Source organism: Mesoplodon mirus (assembly GCF_964341445.2).
Source record: "Mesoplodon mirus genome assembly, chromosome: 11".
NCBI classification, from domain to species: Eukaryota; Metazoa; Chordata; class Mammalia; order Artiodactyla; family Ziphiidae; genus Mesoplodon; species Mesoplodon mirus.
The window spans coordinates 37,971,788-37,986,458 of NC_138987.1; the positions used below are offsets into that span (position 1 = coordinate 37,971,788).

General features: G+C 37.8%; 1 protein-coding gene across 4 annotated transcripts in view; it reads right to left on the reverse strand.

The window, feature by feature from the left end:
* The window catches only part of SLC25A17 (solute carrier family 25 member 17), a 57,416-nt gene that overhangs the window by 33,533 nt on the left and 9,212 nt on the right, over window positions 1-14,671 (reverse strand). For 3 of the 4 annotated variants that reach the window (XM_082636391.1, XM_082636393.1, XM_082636390.1), the window contains exon 2: window positions 1,258-1,318. In XM_082636391.1, the coding sequence (XP_082492517.1) occupies window positions 1,258-1,318 (61 nt within the window). Of the gene's footprint in view, window positions 1-1,257; window positions 1,319-7,229; window positions 7,383-14,671 lie in introns of all 4 variants that reach the window. The other variant, XM_082636392.1, reaches the window with a different exon arrangement.

Consider the following 14,671-nt stretch of genomic DNA (forward strand, 5'->3'; position numbering starts at 1 on the left):
TATAGCTGATTCACTTTGTTGTATAGCAGAAACTAACACAACATTGTAAAGCAATTATACTCCAATAAAGATATTTTAAAAAATGCTGTTAAGTGAAAAATGCAAGATATGGAACAGTGTGAAAAGGATGCTTTTTGAGTAATAAAGAGAGGAAATTGAGAATATATATTATTTGCTTGTTTTTCTACATAAAGAAACTCTCAGGGCTCTTTGAGAGACTAATAGAGACATTATCTACAGGGGAGAGAAAAGGAGACAGTCTAGAGTGAGATTTTTCACTGTACTGCCTATCTTTTTATGTATTTTGGTTTTTGAGTCACATAAAATTATTACCTTTCCAAAATCTCTAAAATTAATTAAAAATAGTAGTCATGAAGGATCTTAATATAGGAATTAGTTTATTCAAAGCTAATCTTACTCTTATCTCTTCATCTAAGTTCTGGCATAGGTTTATAATTTCAAGTTGAAAAATACTGAGGAAAAAACAAGCAGGAGTTACAGAAAGTTGCATAGCTCTATAAAGTGAAAGAGGGGAACTAGGACTACGTGCCCACGTGAGCAGTGACAATGGTATTTGGCTCCACCATGTTTCCTATTCTCTGTTCTCTTTCCAGAAAATCTACCCCCAGTAAAAAAAAAATCTCTACATTGTGCCTTTCAAAAGTCATATTGTTTATTAGAATCAACTGTAATGATTCAAAATTACTAATGCAAGCCCACTCAGGTCTCTCAGATTAGAAAATGGCTGAGGCTATGACTCTCATTCACAAACATCAAAAATAAAAGTATTGGGCTTCCCTGGTGGCACAGTGGTTAAGAATCCGCCTGCCAATGCAAGGGACACGGGTTCAAGCCCTGATCTGGGAAGATCCCACATGCCTGGAAGCAACTAAGCCTGTGTGCCACAACTAATGAGCCTGCGTTCTAGAGCCCGCGAGACACAACTGCTGAGCCCACATTCCACAACTACTGAAGCCCGCGCGCCGAGAGCCCGTGCTCTGCAACGAGAAGCCACCGCAATGAGAAGCCCGTGCACCATAACAAAGAGTAGCCCATGCTCGCCACAACTAGAGAAAGCCCACATGCAGCCAAAAATAAATTAATTAATTTTTTTAAAAAAGTATTTAAAGTTAGTGAAAATGGACAACAGATTTCTAATGAAACGGGAAATCCTATGTTAACTTAGAACTTAGTAGAGAAGTATGTTTGCCTCCTGATACCAAATGAACAGGAATATGATGACAATAAGATACTTACCTTGAAGTCGAAGTCGAGCTGTATCCAAGGGAAAAAATACTGTCATTGCTGTCATGCTTCCCTGAAAAGTTTGAAAAGCCTTTAGCCATTACAGTATCACAAAAATAATGAGCCACAACTTTTAAATGAACAAAAGTTCATTATTATCAATGGGTCAGATGAAATTTTCAGTGAACAAATATACAGAATATTTTTATCTATTGGGATCATTAATGTTCAAACTTCTGTAGTTACATACTTGAACAGACATATTTAATTTTCCAGAAGAAATCTCTTTCTCTCTGATATTGAGAAAGAAAATGTAGTGGGTCCCTGGATATGACACTTAGGGATTTACAACCTAGGACACATGTCAAAGACAGCAGGTAAATGGATTTTTAACCTTTTACTGGTCAGCTACTGCTCCTATGCTCTCCTCTGATACCCCCAGAAATCAAAAAATCTAGTGATCAAACAGATATGTATTTCTATACTCTCTGCTTAATCAATATATTCACCACAAAGTAAAAGGGGTTTAAGAATCATATTGTTCTTTAAAATAGTTCTGTTTGCTTGTGTTTTAAAAAAGAGGGACAATATCTTTGCTAAAAATTCTATAAATAATTTATCCAAGATAACACGACAAAAATTATCACTGGAAAAAAAAAGAAGCCAACAACCAGTCTTTTCATTCATAAGGCCCTATGACAGATAAAAACCACAAGTATATAGTTAGGGATAAAATTATATGCATGATATCTCCAGGTGGGTTTATGGTTCTCAACCTAGATGCAGGCCCAGTGGTATATATTCTCAGGCATAACGTCAAGTTTTAAGCTACTGATAGAATAACAGTAACATACATATTTTTATCATGATAACAATGGGAAACTAGGTCAACTTTATAGATAAGAACAAAAATGTGCTAGGTCTCTTATCTATTTAAATAGATCAGCCTGTTTGACAAGGGAGAACACTGTACTGTCCTATTAGTTACTCTTCGAAACTCAGATTGTTACCACCCCTACCCATCAGGTTCCTCTGTGTCCCACAGCACTTGTTTATATGTCTCTTAGAGCACTCATATGGTAGTGAAACCTAACTCTTCCACCGGATTGTAAGAATATCCATTTATCTCTTGGTATACCATAGATTCTTAAATAAATGTTTATTAAATTCACTGTACTTTCAGTTATTTATACAATTTAGATGGCTCCCACATAAATGATCTTTCCTAGTAAGAACTAGATAATACTTAATATTTCAAGAAACACTGGATCTGTAAAGGTTTACAGTCTACAAATCTATTCTTCCGGCATCCTTGCTCACCTTACAGGCAATTTCCAAGAAAAATGGGGGCTGGAAAGCTGGAGAACGCTCATCAAGGTTATTAAGGCCTTTACTTCCTATCACGTGGTACTAGCACACCTATGCAGAAAAGTCCTGCCTGGAAACTACTTTTTCAAACAATTGGATCACCTCCATCCCTCTTCCCTGTCAGCTTTAAATAGACACCTGAAGTTTCCTAACTTAGGAGACCCTGCCCTACCTACCTTGAAATCTTAAAGTACATTTTACACCAAGATAAAGAGAACAGTCTGTCCAAAGAGCTCAAAGGTCTATTACCTCCTCAAGGACTAGCATAAAAAACTCAAATCTGTAAAAATAAAAAACACTTAAAAATGTATTAGTACTGGAAAGTCTGGATCCAGATGGTGAACTGAAAACCTACCATTGCCTCCTCCCCATTCCAATCACTAATAATGAGACAGAAGATTTATATATAAAAGTGTTGTGTAGAAAAACAAAAGGGGTCTGAATGGTGGACCAGAAATTAAAAGGATAGCAGAGTGAGGCTTTTCTGAAAGAAATCACAGACCGAAATGCACAGACGATAGCTATGGCAGGCAGGATAATGGCCCCCTGAAAGATGAACACATTCTAATCCACAGTACTTGTGAACATGTTACATTACATGGCAGGCTGCTAATTGGCTGATCTTAAAATAGGGAGTTTAGTCTGGATTTTCTGAGTGGGCCCAATGTAATCATAAGGGTCCTTAAAAGTGGAAGAGTAGGTCTTCCCTGGTGGCGCAGTGGTTAAGAATCCGCCTGCCAATGCAGGGGACACGGGTTTGAGCCCTGGTCCGGGAAGATCCTATGCCGCGGAGCAACTAAGCCCGTGCGCCACAACTACGGAACCTGCGCTCTAGAGCCTGCGAGCCACAACTACTGAGCCCGCGAGCCACAACTACTGAGCCCGCACACCTAGAGCCCGTGCCCTGCAATGAGAAGCCACCACAAGGAGAAGCCCACGCACCGCAATGAAGAGTAGCCCCCGCTCGCTGCAACTAGAGAAAGCCCGCGCGCAGCAACCAAGACCCAACGCAGCCAAAAAAAAAATAAAATAAAAAGTGGAAGAGTAGGTGGGAGTGAGGCAACGGAGGACTCAACCCATCATGGCTGGCTTTAAGATGGACAAAGGGGCCACTAGCCAAGGAATGTGGGCAGCCTCTAGAAGCCAGAAAAAGCAAGGAAATTGATTTTCTCCTAAGGGCCTCCAGAAAGGAACATGACCCAGCTGACACCTTAATTTTAGCTCAGTGAGCTGTACATCAGACTTCTGAGCTACAGACCTACAGATATTAAACTTGTGTTGTTTTAAACCATTCAGTCTGGTAACTTGTTACAACAGCAATAGAAAACTAATAAAACAGGATTACTACAAATGGTGGGGACCAGCCCGGGGAAGCAGAAGGGAGCTCTGGGGTGACTTTCCGGTTGACTAGCTGGTACCGTGACAACCACAGCCAGGCAGTCCGCATCCCAGGCAGTGACTGTGAATATGGAAACCTGAACTTGCCTGAGGTGAGCAGAAAGGCTGAGACCTAGCCACTGTCACACCTTGCCAGAACTCATGCCACCTTTATACCACAATTCCTGGAAGCCGGTAGCAGTAAACAAGTACAGGCAGGGGGAGGGGCACGCAGTGGCAAGGAAATAAAAAGCTTACTAGTTTTACCCTATTTAAGAAGAGGATATACACATACACACATGAATTTATTCTAGGTTTTGGCAAGAAACCTAAGTTTAAATGTGAGAGTTAAAGATGTAAGGGTGAAATGGGGGTTTCCACTGCCAGCAATACGCTGGCATAGACCACACACTACAAAATACCTAGAACTGTTAACTAAAATATAAAATATTTTAAAAATTTAAAAATAAAATATAACATGTACCCTTTAAATGATTAGCTGAACCTCCTTGGGGCCACAAAGAAGAATAGAAACCCATAGGGTTAAGCAGCCTCCTTGGTGTTCATTGCGAGGATGTTTTTTGCGAGTCTAAGTGATCAAGGGGCTTTATTTTTTTTTTAATTGAAGTGGAATTCCTATAACATAAAATCGACCACTTGAAAGTATACCATTCAGTGACATTTAGTACATTCATAATATTGTGTAACCACCACTTGTATCATGTTCCAGAATATTTTCATCACCCCAAAGACAACCCTGTACCTGTTAAGCAGGCATGCCCCACTTCCCCCTCCGCTCAGCCCTGACAACCACTAATCTGCTTTCTGTCTCTATAGATGTACATATTCTGGACATTTCATATAAAAACAATCGTGCAAGATGTGACCTCTTGTGTGACCTCTGGCTTCTTTCACCCAGCACAGTGTTTTCAAAGTTTATCCACTTTGTAGTATGTATCAGTTCTTCTTTCTTTTTTATGGCCGAGTAAAATTCCCTTGTATGTATAATATGACATTTTGTTTATCTATTCAAAATGCTTTGTAATGAGATAGAGGTAATGGTTGCACAACATTGTGAATAGACTAAATACCACTGAACTGTACAATTTAAAATGGTTAATTTTGTTATGAGTTACATCTCAATTAAAAAAAAATTTAACCCTCACAACAACCATATGAGGTAAGTACTATTATTCTCTCCATTTTACAGATGTGGAAAAAGATACTAAGAGGTTTTGCAACTTTTCTCAAGTCATACACTTTGCAGGTGGCAGAATCAATATTTGTACGTAGTCCGTCTGACTCCAGAGTCCATACACTTAACCAGTGTTGTAATTAAAACTTAAAAATTTACTAATATAGAACTAAAAATTAGCTTTAAAATAAAGGCAATATAGTAATATGGGACCTACTTTACGTGTGAAAAAAAAATTTTTTTTATGGACTAGTCTGGAAACCCAGCAGAGAGCCTGGCATAGCATAAGCCCTGAACTTGTTAATAAATGTATGACTGTATCCATCTACAAATAAACTTAATATCTACGAGAAAGTGTACTGCAAATGCTAAAGGTAAATTTAGAACATAGCTATTCTGTACATTGGGGATTTGCTATATTTGTCTCCTGACCAAGCAAACACACAGATAGATGACCGTTTTCGTAAGCAGCTGTTACTTAAAGGAAAATATTTATTATATATGCAAGTCTTATGCTAAGCTATACAATCATATGATTTTTCAGAATTTGAATTAAATTCCCCATTTCATAAATACTCAGTGTTGTTTTTTTTCTCTAGGACTGCCTGTTCACTTATATAAAATTAGAAGGCAAAAAATACTGAGAAGGTAACTACAAGGTACAATACTGTTGTGCCAGAGAGGCATACAAATCAACCCATTATTTTGAGTCCCACAGAATTCTAACCATCTGAGTGGGAGTTCTATTGTTGACAACAATTACAATTTAAAAGACTCTATTTCCAGAGAAACAACCTTCTTGTATCTCACCAAAACCAAACATTTTTAGTCACAACATTCTACTATCCCCTTCTGGCATTTAACCATTTGGTGCTGGGAAAGCAAATGAATTCCTACACCGCATTGGCACCTGGAGCTGGAAAAGCCTTCAGAGATCACCTAGCAGTGCAGACCCTTCCCCTGTGAACTGAGAAGTCTTGGCCAGGGTTGTTAAGAGGTCTGCCTAAAGCCAGAGTGGCAGAGGCGGAGTTAGAACCTAGCTCTCTTCAACTCCAAGTTCTACTGTTCACTGTTCTACCTAAGTTCTCAACCTTTTTGTAATCAAGATATGTGACTTTTCATTTTTCTCTTCTAATTGTAAAAGTATACACAATACAAACACACACACACACACACACACAAAATCCGGGAAATTCTTAACAGGGACTATACAAGGAGAGGAAGGAATTAAAGGTGGTTTCCATTTCTCTTGTGATGCATCTCTGTATAATTATTATTTGTAAACAATAAGTATGTGTTAGTTTTAGTTTTAAAATGACGAAAAAGCAAGTATTTTTTTAAAAAAGACATCAGGGGAATTCCCTGGCAGCCCAGGGGTTGACTCTGCACTTTCACTGCCGAGGGCATGTGTTCAATCCCTAGCCGGGGAACTAAGATCCCACAAGTCATGTGGTGCAGTGCGGCCAAAAAAAAAATCTGAAAAGACATCAGAGTACAAGAGAATAATATAGTGTAGGAATTCTCAAGGTATGGTCTGGGGATCCTTGAAAGTCCCCAAACCCTTTCCAGCGGTCTGCAGGATCAAAGCTATTTTCATAAAAATACTACAACATAATTCCTGCGTTTTTTTGCCTTTTTCATTCTCATTTTCTCACAGTGTGTAGTGAAGTTTTCCAGAGGCTCCGTGATGTGTGATACTGTAACAGACTGAATGCAGAAGCAGATAAAAGGTTCCAGCTACCTTCTACTAAGTCTAACATTACAGAGGTTTGCAAAAATACAAAACACTGCCACTCTTCTTACTATTGGGGGAAAAATAGTTTTAAAAAATGTTATGTTAACATGTAACAGGTTTAATATTTTTAGCAAATAAATATCTTAATTTCTCAGTTTTAATTTCTAATACAATAAATATCAAGTTATTACCACATAAGCAAAAGCTCTTCAGAGTTTGCAATAATTTTTAAGAGTATAAAGAAATTATGAGACCAAATAGTTTGAGAATTGCTGTTATAAACATGCCATTTAATATGAAAAACAGTACCTTATTTAAAAACTTTATTATGATTTAACATATCACTTCTAATATTCCTTTCAGCTGATGTTATACCAGTGTGACATAAGCAGTTGAAAACACCACATGACCTTTGGGTTGGACACTATCCTCTCCAGGAGACTCTTCAAGAGGCAAACAACTCTACAGGAAAAATAAATATAGCCTATAATTAATACCTTAGGGGAATCATTTATTAGTGGCTTGGGTTTTTTTTTTTTTTTCTTTTTTTTTGTGACAGGGATACTAGATAGTTGATAAAAGGCATCTAATAGGATGCTGAAAGGAAAAGCAAGTGCCAGTCTGGAAGTGACCTGAACATCCTGGAAACTGAAAGGCTATTATTGTCAGAATACAGAGCACAACCAAAAAGAGAATGAAAGACTCTAGGGGTAAGCAGAGGTCAATCAAAGGCTTTTTGCTAAGTATATGAAGGACTACTCTAGTGACCGACTGGACAGATGTGGGGAGTCCGGAAGAAGTGGAACTCAAGGACGACTCCCAGGTTTCTGGCTTAAAAAAAACAGGGAGACAGTGTTGTCATTAACAGAGATGGTAAATACTGCAGGAGGAGCAATTCTGGGGCAAGAGATATTAGTTTGTCTTTGCATTAGCTGTATTTTAAGTGCCTCAAAGACATCTACTTGAAGATGTCCAGCAGGTAGCCAGATCCATCTGGAGTTCCAGAGATTCCAGGATAGAAATGTAGGTTTGGAAGTTACTGGAATATAGCATATTTCTTCACCTTTAAGACAATAATGACTGTACCATGGCTTAGATTTTTGTTAGGGGTGGGTGAGATCATTATTTTACCAACAATATGTGGTCACATACTGTTTTATTTTCATAATCAAATTTTCATTCTCAACAAATAACTGAAAACATACCACATGTCAGGACATTTTGTGTTTATATTTTCTATTTTGCTAATTTCTTCTCTTTATTACCTTCCTTTTCCTTTGTTTGCATTTATTTTTATATTCTTATCTAACTTATTGAGATGGATGCCTAGCTCATTGATTTTAAGTCTTTCTTCTTTTTCAAACTTGATTTAAAAGCTACTCATTTCCCTTGAGGTATTTTAGCTGTATCTGACAAGCTTTTTTCTTTACAACTCAGTGGTTTTTCATATATTCACAAAGTTGCACAACATTCACCACTACTAGGTCCAGAACATTTTTATCACCTTAAAAGAAAATCCATACCCATTAGCAGTCACTCTCCATTCTCTTCCTCCCACACCCTGGCAACCATTAATCTATTTTCTGTGTCTATTTTGCCTCTTCTGCACATTTCATGTAAATGGAACCAAATAACACATGATCTTTTGTGGCTGCCTTCTTTCAAGGCTCATCCACGGGGACCTCCCTAGTGGTCTAGTGGCTAAGACTCCACGCTCCCAATGCGGGGGGCCCAGGTTTGATCCCTGGTCAGGGAACCATATCCCACATTCCGCAACTGAGAGCCCGCATGCCTCAACTAAGGATCCCAACGAAGATCCCACATGTCTCAACTAAGACCCAGCACAGCCAAATAAATAAATATATATTAAAAAAAAAGTTCATCCATGTTATCGAATCAGAACTTCGTTCTATATTATGGCTGAAAAATATTCTATTATATAGATATATCATATTTTGTTTATCCACTCATCTGTTGATGGATTTGGGTCGTTTCCACTCTTTGGCTTTATGAAAAATGCTGCTACGAACATTCCTGTAACAAGTTTTTATATGGATGTCTTCAATTCTCTAAAAGTGGAATTGCTTGGTCATATGGTTCTATGTTTGACATTTTGAGGAACTACCAAACTGTCTTCCACAGTGACTACATAATTTTATATTCCCACCAGCAAAACAAGGTTTCAAATTTCTCCATATCCTTTCAACACTTGTCATTACCTGTGCTTTTTGATTATAGCCACCTTAGTGGGTGTGAAATAGCATCTCACTGTGGTTATGATTTGCATTTCTCTGATAACTAATGCCATCCAGCATTTTTTCATGTGTTTATTGGCCACTCATATAACTTCAAGGGAGAAACGTCTATTCATATCCCTTGTGCATTTTTTTTTTTTTTTTTTTTTTTAAACTAAGATTTACCATCTTTATTTATTTTTATTACTTTTAGGCGGGCCTCTCACTGCTGTGGCCTCTCCCATTGTGGAGCACAGGCTCCGGATGCACAGGCCCAGCGGACATGGCTCACGGGCCCAGCCGCTTCGTGGCATGTGGGATCTTCCCGGACCGGGGCACGAACCCATGTCCCCCGCATCGGCAGGCGGACTCCCAACCACTGCGCCACCAGGGAAGCCCTCCCTTGTGCATTTTTAAATTGGGCTATTTGCCTTTCTATTATTGAGTTGTAAGCAGTCTTTACATATTCTGGATACCAGACGCTGTATCAGATAAATGACTTACAAATATATTCTCCATTCTGTTGTCTTCACTTTCTCGATAGTATCTGAAGCACAAAAGTTTTAATTTTGATCAAGTCCAATTTACATTTTTTTCTTTCATTACTTGTGCTTTTGGCATTGTATCTAAGAAACCACTGCCTAATCCAAGGTCGTAAAGATTTATGCCAATGTTTTCATCTAAGAGTTTTGTAGTTTTAGTTCTTACATTTAGGTCTGTGGTTCATTTTGAGTAAATTTTTGTGTATGGTGTGAAGTAGGCGTCCAACTTCATTTTGTTGCATGTGGATGTCCAGTTGTCCCTGCACAATTTATTGGAGACTGTTCTTTCCCCATTGATGTTCCTTGGCATCCTTGAACACAAATTTGTAGGTTTATTTTTTGGACTCTCAATCCTGTTGTTGATCTACCTGTCTATCCTTATGCCAGTACCAGTCTCTTGATTACTGTAGCTCTGTACTAAGTTTTGAAATTGAGAAGTATGAGTCCTCCAACTTTTTTTTTTCAAGATTTTTTGGGCTATTCTGGATCCCTTGCATTTTCATATATACTTTAGGATCATCTTATCAATTCCTGCAAAAAAGTAAATTGGAATTTTGATAGGAAGTACACTGAATCTGTAGATCCTTTTAGGGAGTATTGCTATCTTAACAATATTGGCCTCCAATCCACTTATTCAGAGGATGCCCTCCCACTTACTTAGGTATTTTAATTTTTTTCAGTGATGACTTATTTTCAGTATAGCTACAAGTTTTAGTATGCACCATCTGTACTATCACTGTTTTAAATGCATTCTTATTTCCATTATGATTTCTTCTTCTTTAACACATAGATCATTCAGTAATGTGTTTAATGCCCAAACATATGTTTTATATATATATATGTATATATATATTTATATTTTAAAGTTACCTTTTACTGGTTACTAGTTACTGGTTGCTAGCTTAATTGCACTGTGCTTCAAGCATTCTGTACTATTTCAAAACTTTTTCAAAATTTGTTTTGCTTTACAGCCCAGTAAATGGTCAGTTTTCATAACTTTTCCATGTTTGGCTTGAAAATAATGTGTATTTTGCAGTTGTTGGGTACAATGTTCTGTATGTATCTATTAGGTCAAGTTTGTTAAATACATATTCAATCTTCTATATTTTTTCCCTCCTTTCTTGTTCTATCAATTACTGAAGGATATATTAAAATCTACCACTTTGATGACGGGTTGGATATTTCCTCTTAAAGTTTTATTAATTTTTGCTTTAAACATATTGAGACTATATTATTAGATGAACACAAACTTAAAACTGCTTTATTTTCCTGACATACTGAGCTTTTTTCTCTATGATGTCATTCTCTTGATCTCTAGTAGTGACATTACTGTAAAGTCTATTTTGTCTGATGTTCACAGTTTTGGCTTAGTATTTGTCTAGCATGTCTTTTCTCACATTTTTACTTTCAAACTTTCTGTATCCTTTTCTTTTAGACATATCTTTTATAAATAGCATTTTTCCCTTTTTAAAGTCAATCTAGCACAATCTCTTTTAACTGAAGCACTAAGTTCATTAACATTTATTTGGATTTATAGTTGTCATCTTTTTTTGAGCCATGCCATGTGGCTTGTGGGATCTTAGTTCCCCGAGCAGGGATCAAACCCAGGCCACAGCAGTGAAAGCTCGGTGTCCTAACCACTGGACTACCAGGGAATTCCCAGTTGTCATCTTATTTTGTGCTAGGTGTCATACATGCTCTATGTTGCTTTTTCTGACCTTTATTTTTTTCTTATTTGACTAGAGTTTCCAATAAATTTTAAGTTATAAATATAGTTTCTAATTCTTTTACAAGCTATCCAGTAATTACAACATATATTCCTAATTTATCAATTATAAAAATATTCATTAGGTTTAGAATTTCTCCAAGTGAGGATCTTGCTAGTGGCAAACTGCTTTTGATGATCTGAAAATGTCTCTATTTCACGTATGTTTTTAAATTTTTCACTGGACGTAGCATTCTAGGTAGGAAGTCATTTTCTCTCAGCAAAATGTAGAAAACATTCCAGTTTCCTGACTACAATCATTGCAAGTGAGAATCAGGTTTCAGCTAAATTATCCTTTAGCTCACTAATTCTACCTTCAGCTGTGTCTAATATGGTATAAAAACGCTTGAATTTGAACCCATCACTCAGCCTCAACAATGATCAATTCATAGCTATACATTAAATATTTTAACTTCATATGTTTATTTGGGGGCTTCCCTGGTGGCGCAGTGGTTGAGAGTCCACCTGCCGATGCAGGGGACACAGGTTCGTGCCCCGGTCTGGGAAGATCCCACATGCCGCGGGGCAGCTAGGCCCGTGAGCCATGGTCGCTGAGCCTGCACGTCTGTAGCCTGTGCTCTGCAACGGGAGAGGCCCATGTACAGCAAAAAAAAAAAAAAAAAAAAATGTTTATTTGATCAAAGCAGAGCATGCACATACTTTAAAAAGTCATGTAATATAAATGACAAAATAAGTAGTGCCTGCCCATCTTATACAATCTTCCTCCCCAGAGGAAAGTATTTTCTTTTAGCTGTATCTTTTGTAATCTACACATCTCCATATAACTTTAAAATATCCTGGTATCTTTTGACTCATCAATTTTAGACATTATTCACCTTCTATTACGGAGGGTAAGAATTTAGCTCTCATATTCCCCTCTGCTTCTCGTGCCAGCCCTCTAAGAGCTTTGATTTTTGCTTAAATCAACATTTAGTGTTCCCATGACTATCACACAATCAATTTTTTAATTTCAATTATTTTACTTTCCATTTCTAAATATTCTACGTGGTTAATTTTCAAATCAGCTTGGCCAATCTTAGTTTCTTGTTCTTTACACATATTTTCTCGCCTTTTATTTTCTTATACAGACTAAATAGCTTTTTAGATGGTGACTGAGAAGTCCATTTTCTGATTGTTGCTCCTGTCTACTGTTCTTGTTCACATTGCCTTGTTTCTCTGTGAGTTTCATTAGTTCGGATTGACCTGCTCATTTCCCTTAAAATTTTATTTTTGGGCTTTCTTTTAGACCTGATAAAGGTAAGTACCTGTGGAAAGGATTTCTGCCAGGCACTCCGGGGAGCCACCAACCTGGAATCACTCTAAGTTACTCACTTTAGGTTTCCCAACCAAATAGTGAGAATTCAGGCTGTAACCTAAGGGAGGACTTGTGGCTTCAAAATGTCAGAGGTGATTTCCTCTCTCAAATTAGTGCCAAGGTTGGAGACAGCCGATTTTCCTGGGGAGGAGTAAGTTTATTTCCCCTTTACCTTTATAGCGCATTCCTTTGGGATTTCAGGTTTATTCGGTGATCTGGACTTATCTTGGACAGAATGGGCTCTTTCTTTTCTTCCCTGTATCTCTGTAAGCTACAAATCTAAAGCTCGTGTCTACCTGGCTAAGCAATTCCTACAGGGCAAAGACTGCTCTCCTTGACTCTGGGTCCTGACTTCACTCATTCTCTAGTTCTAAAAGTTCCTTACCTTCCTGTCACCTTATTAACGCTTTTAAGAAGTAACTGTTTTGGGCTTCCCTGGTGGCACAGTGGTTGATAATCTGCCTGCTAATGCAGGGGACATGGGTTTGAGCCCTGGTCTGGGAAGATCCCACATGCCGCGGAGCAACTAAGCCCATGAGCCACAACTACTGAGCCTGCGCGTCTGGAGCCTGTGCTCCGCAACAAGAGAAGCCACGATAGTGAGAGGCCTGTGCACTGCGATGAAGAGTGGCCCCCGCTTGCCACAACTAGAGAAAGCCCTCGCACAGAAACAAAGACCCAACACAGCCAAAAATAAATAAATAAATAAATAAATTAAAAAAAAAAAGAAGTAACTATTTTTAAAAAAATATTTTATACAGATTTTTTTTAATTATAAAGGGAAGTTTTCAGGAGAAAGTTTGATAAGCTCCTTAGAAACAGGAATTCCATTTTAGGTATTTTACAATGGACTGTTGCTAGTCTTAGCAAATAAATATTTTAAAATATTTGTGAGTGTGTTTATTCCTTTGCTATTTATTCTATTTTGTTCTTATTTCATAAGATTGTACATGGGCAGGTTGGTGACATATTCACATTTTGAATCTATTATCCCATAGCATCTACCACCTCTCTTCTATGTTCCTTAGATATTTAACAAGTGAACTAAGAAATTTATTCTTAACTTAATCACCCTGCCTCCAAAAATTTATAAAATTTTGTAGTGTAACAAATAGTAAACAAAAGCAAATCAAAACAAACATAAAATAGCTACCATTTCACCTGGACGTGAAAATTAGGAAAATGACAAAATCAGGGGAAAAAAACCCCCAGAAATCTTAAATTCGGCCCTTTGTACACAAGTATCTTATCAAAAGACACACTAAAGGCCTTTTAGGGAGCCATCCAAGTAACCTTAAAAGCTTTCAACCTGAAAGACCAGAGCACAAATACAAACACTGTTTTAGCAAAGTACATCTGATTTAAAATATTAAGGCCTTGAATCACTTGAGTGGTGGCTAGGAAAATGGAGAAGGGATATCTACCAGAACTAAAAAAGAACTATAAAAGAAAGAATCAGGGACTTCCCTGGTGGTCCAATGGCTAGGACTCCATGCTCCCAATGCAGGGGGCCCAGGTTTGATCCCTGGTCAGGGAGCTCGATCCTATATGTCAGAACTAAAAGATCCCACATGCCACAACTAAAAGATCCTGCATGCTGCAATGAAGATCCTGCACCAGCAACGAAGATCCTGCGAGCTGCAACTAAGACCCAGTGCAGCCAAATAAATATCCAGTCAATAAATATCCAGTCTACCTTTTAATTTGGTTGACACAAACACACGTGGTATTGAACTGAAGTACTCAACACCACAAAGTCAGAAGGAAACAGTAGGGTAAACTTGGTCAAGGCTTGGTTCTGCAAGCGTGTGCAATCTTATGGGAATAACAGACAGGGACACACATAAATATAGAAGCAGAGTATCACGCCCTTTAAGTACGAACAATGATGGCCT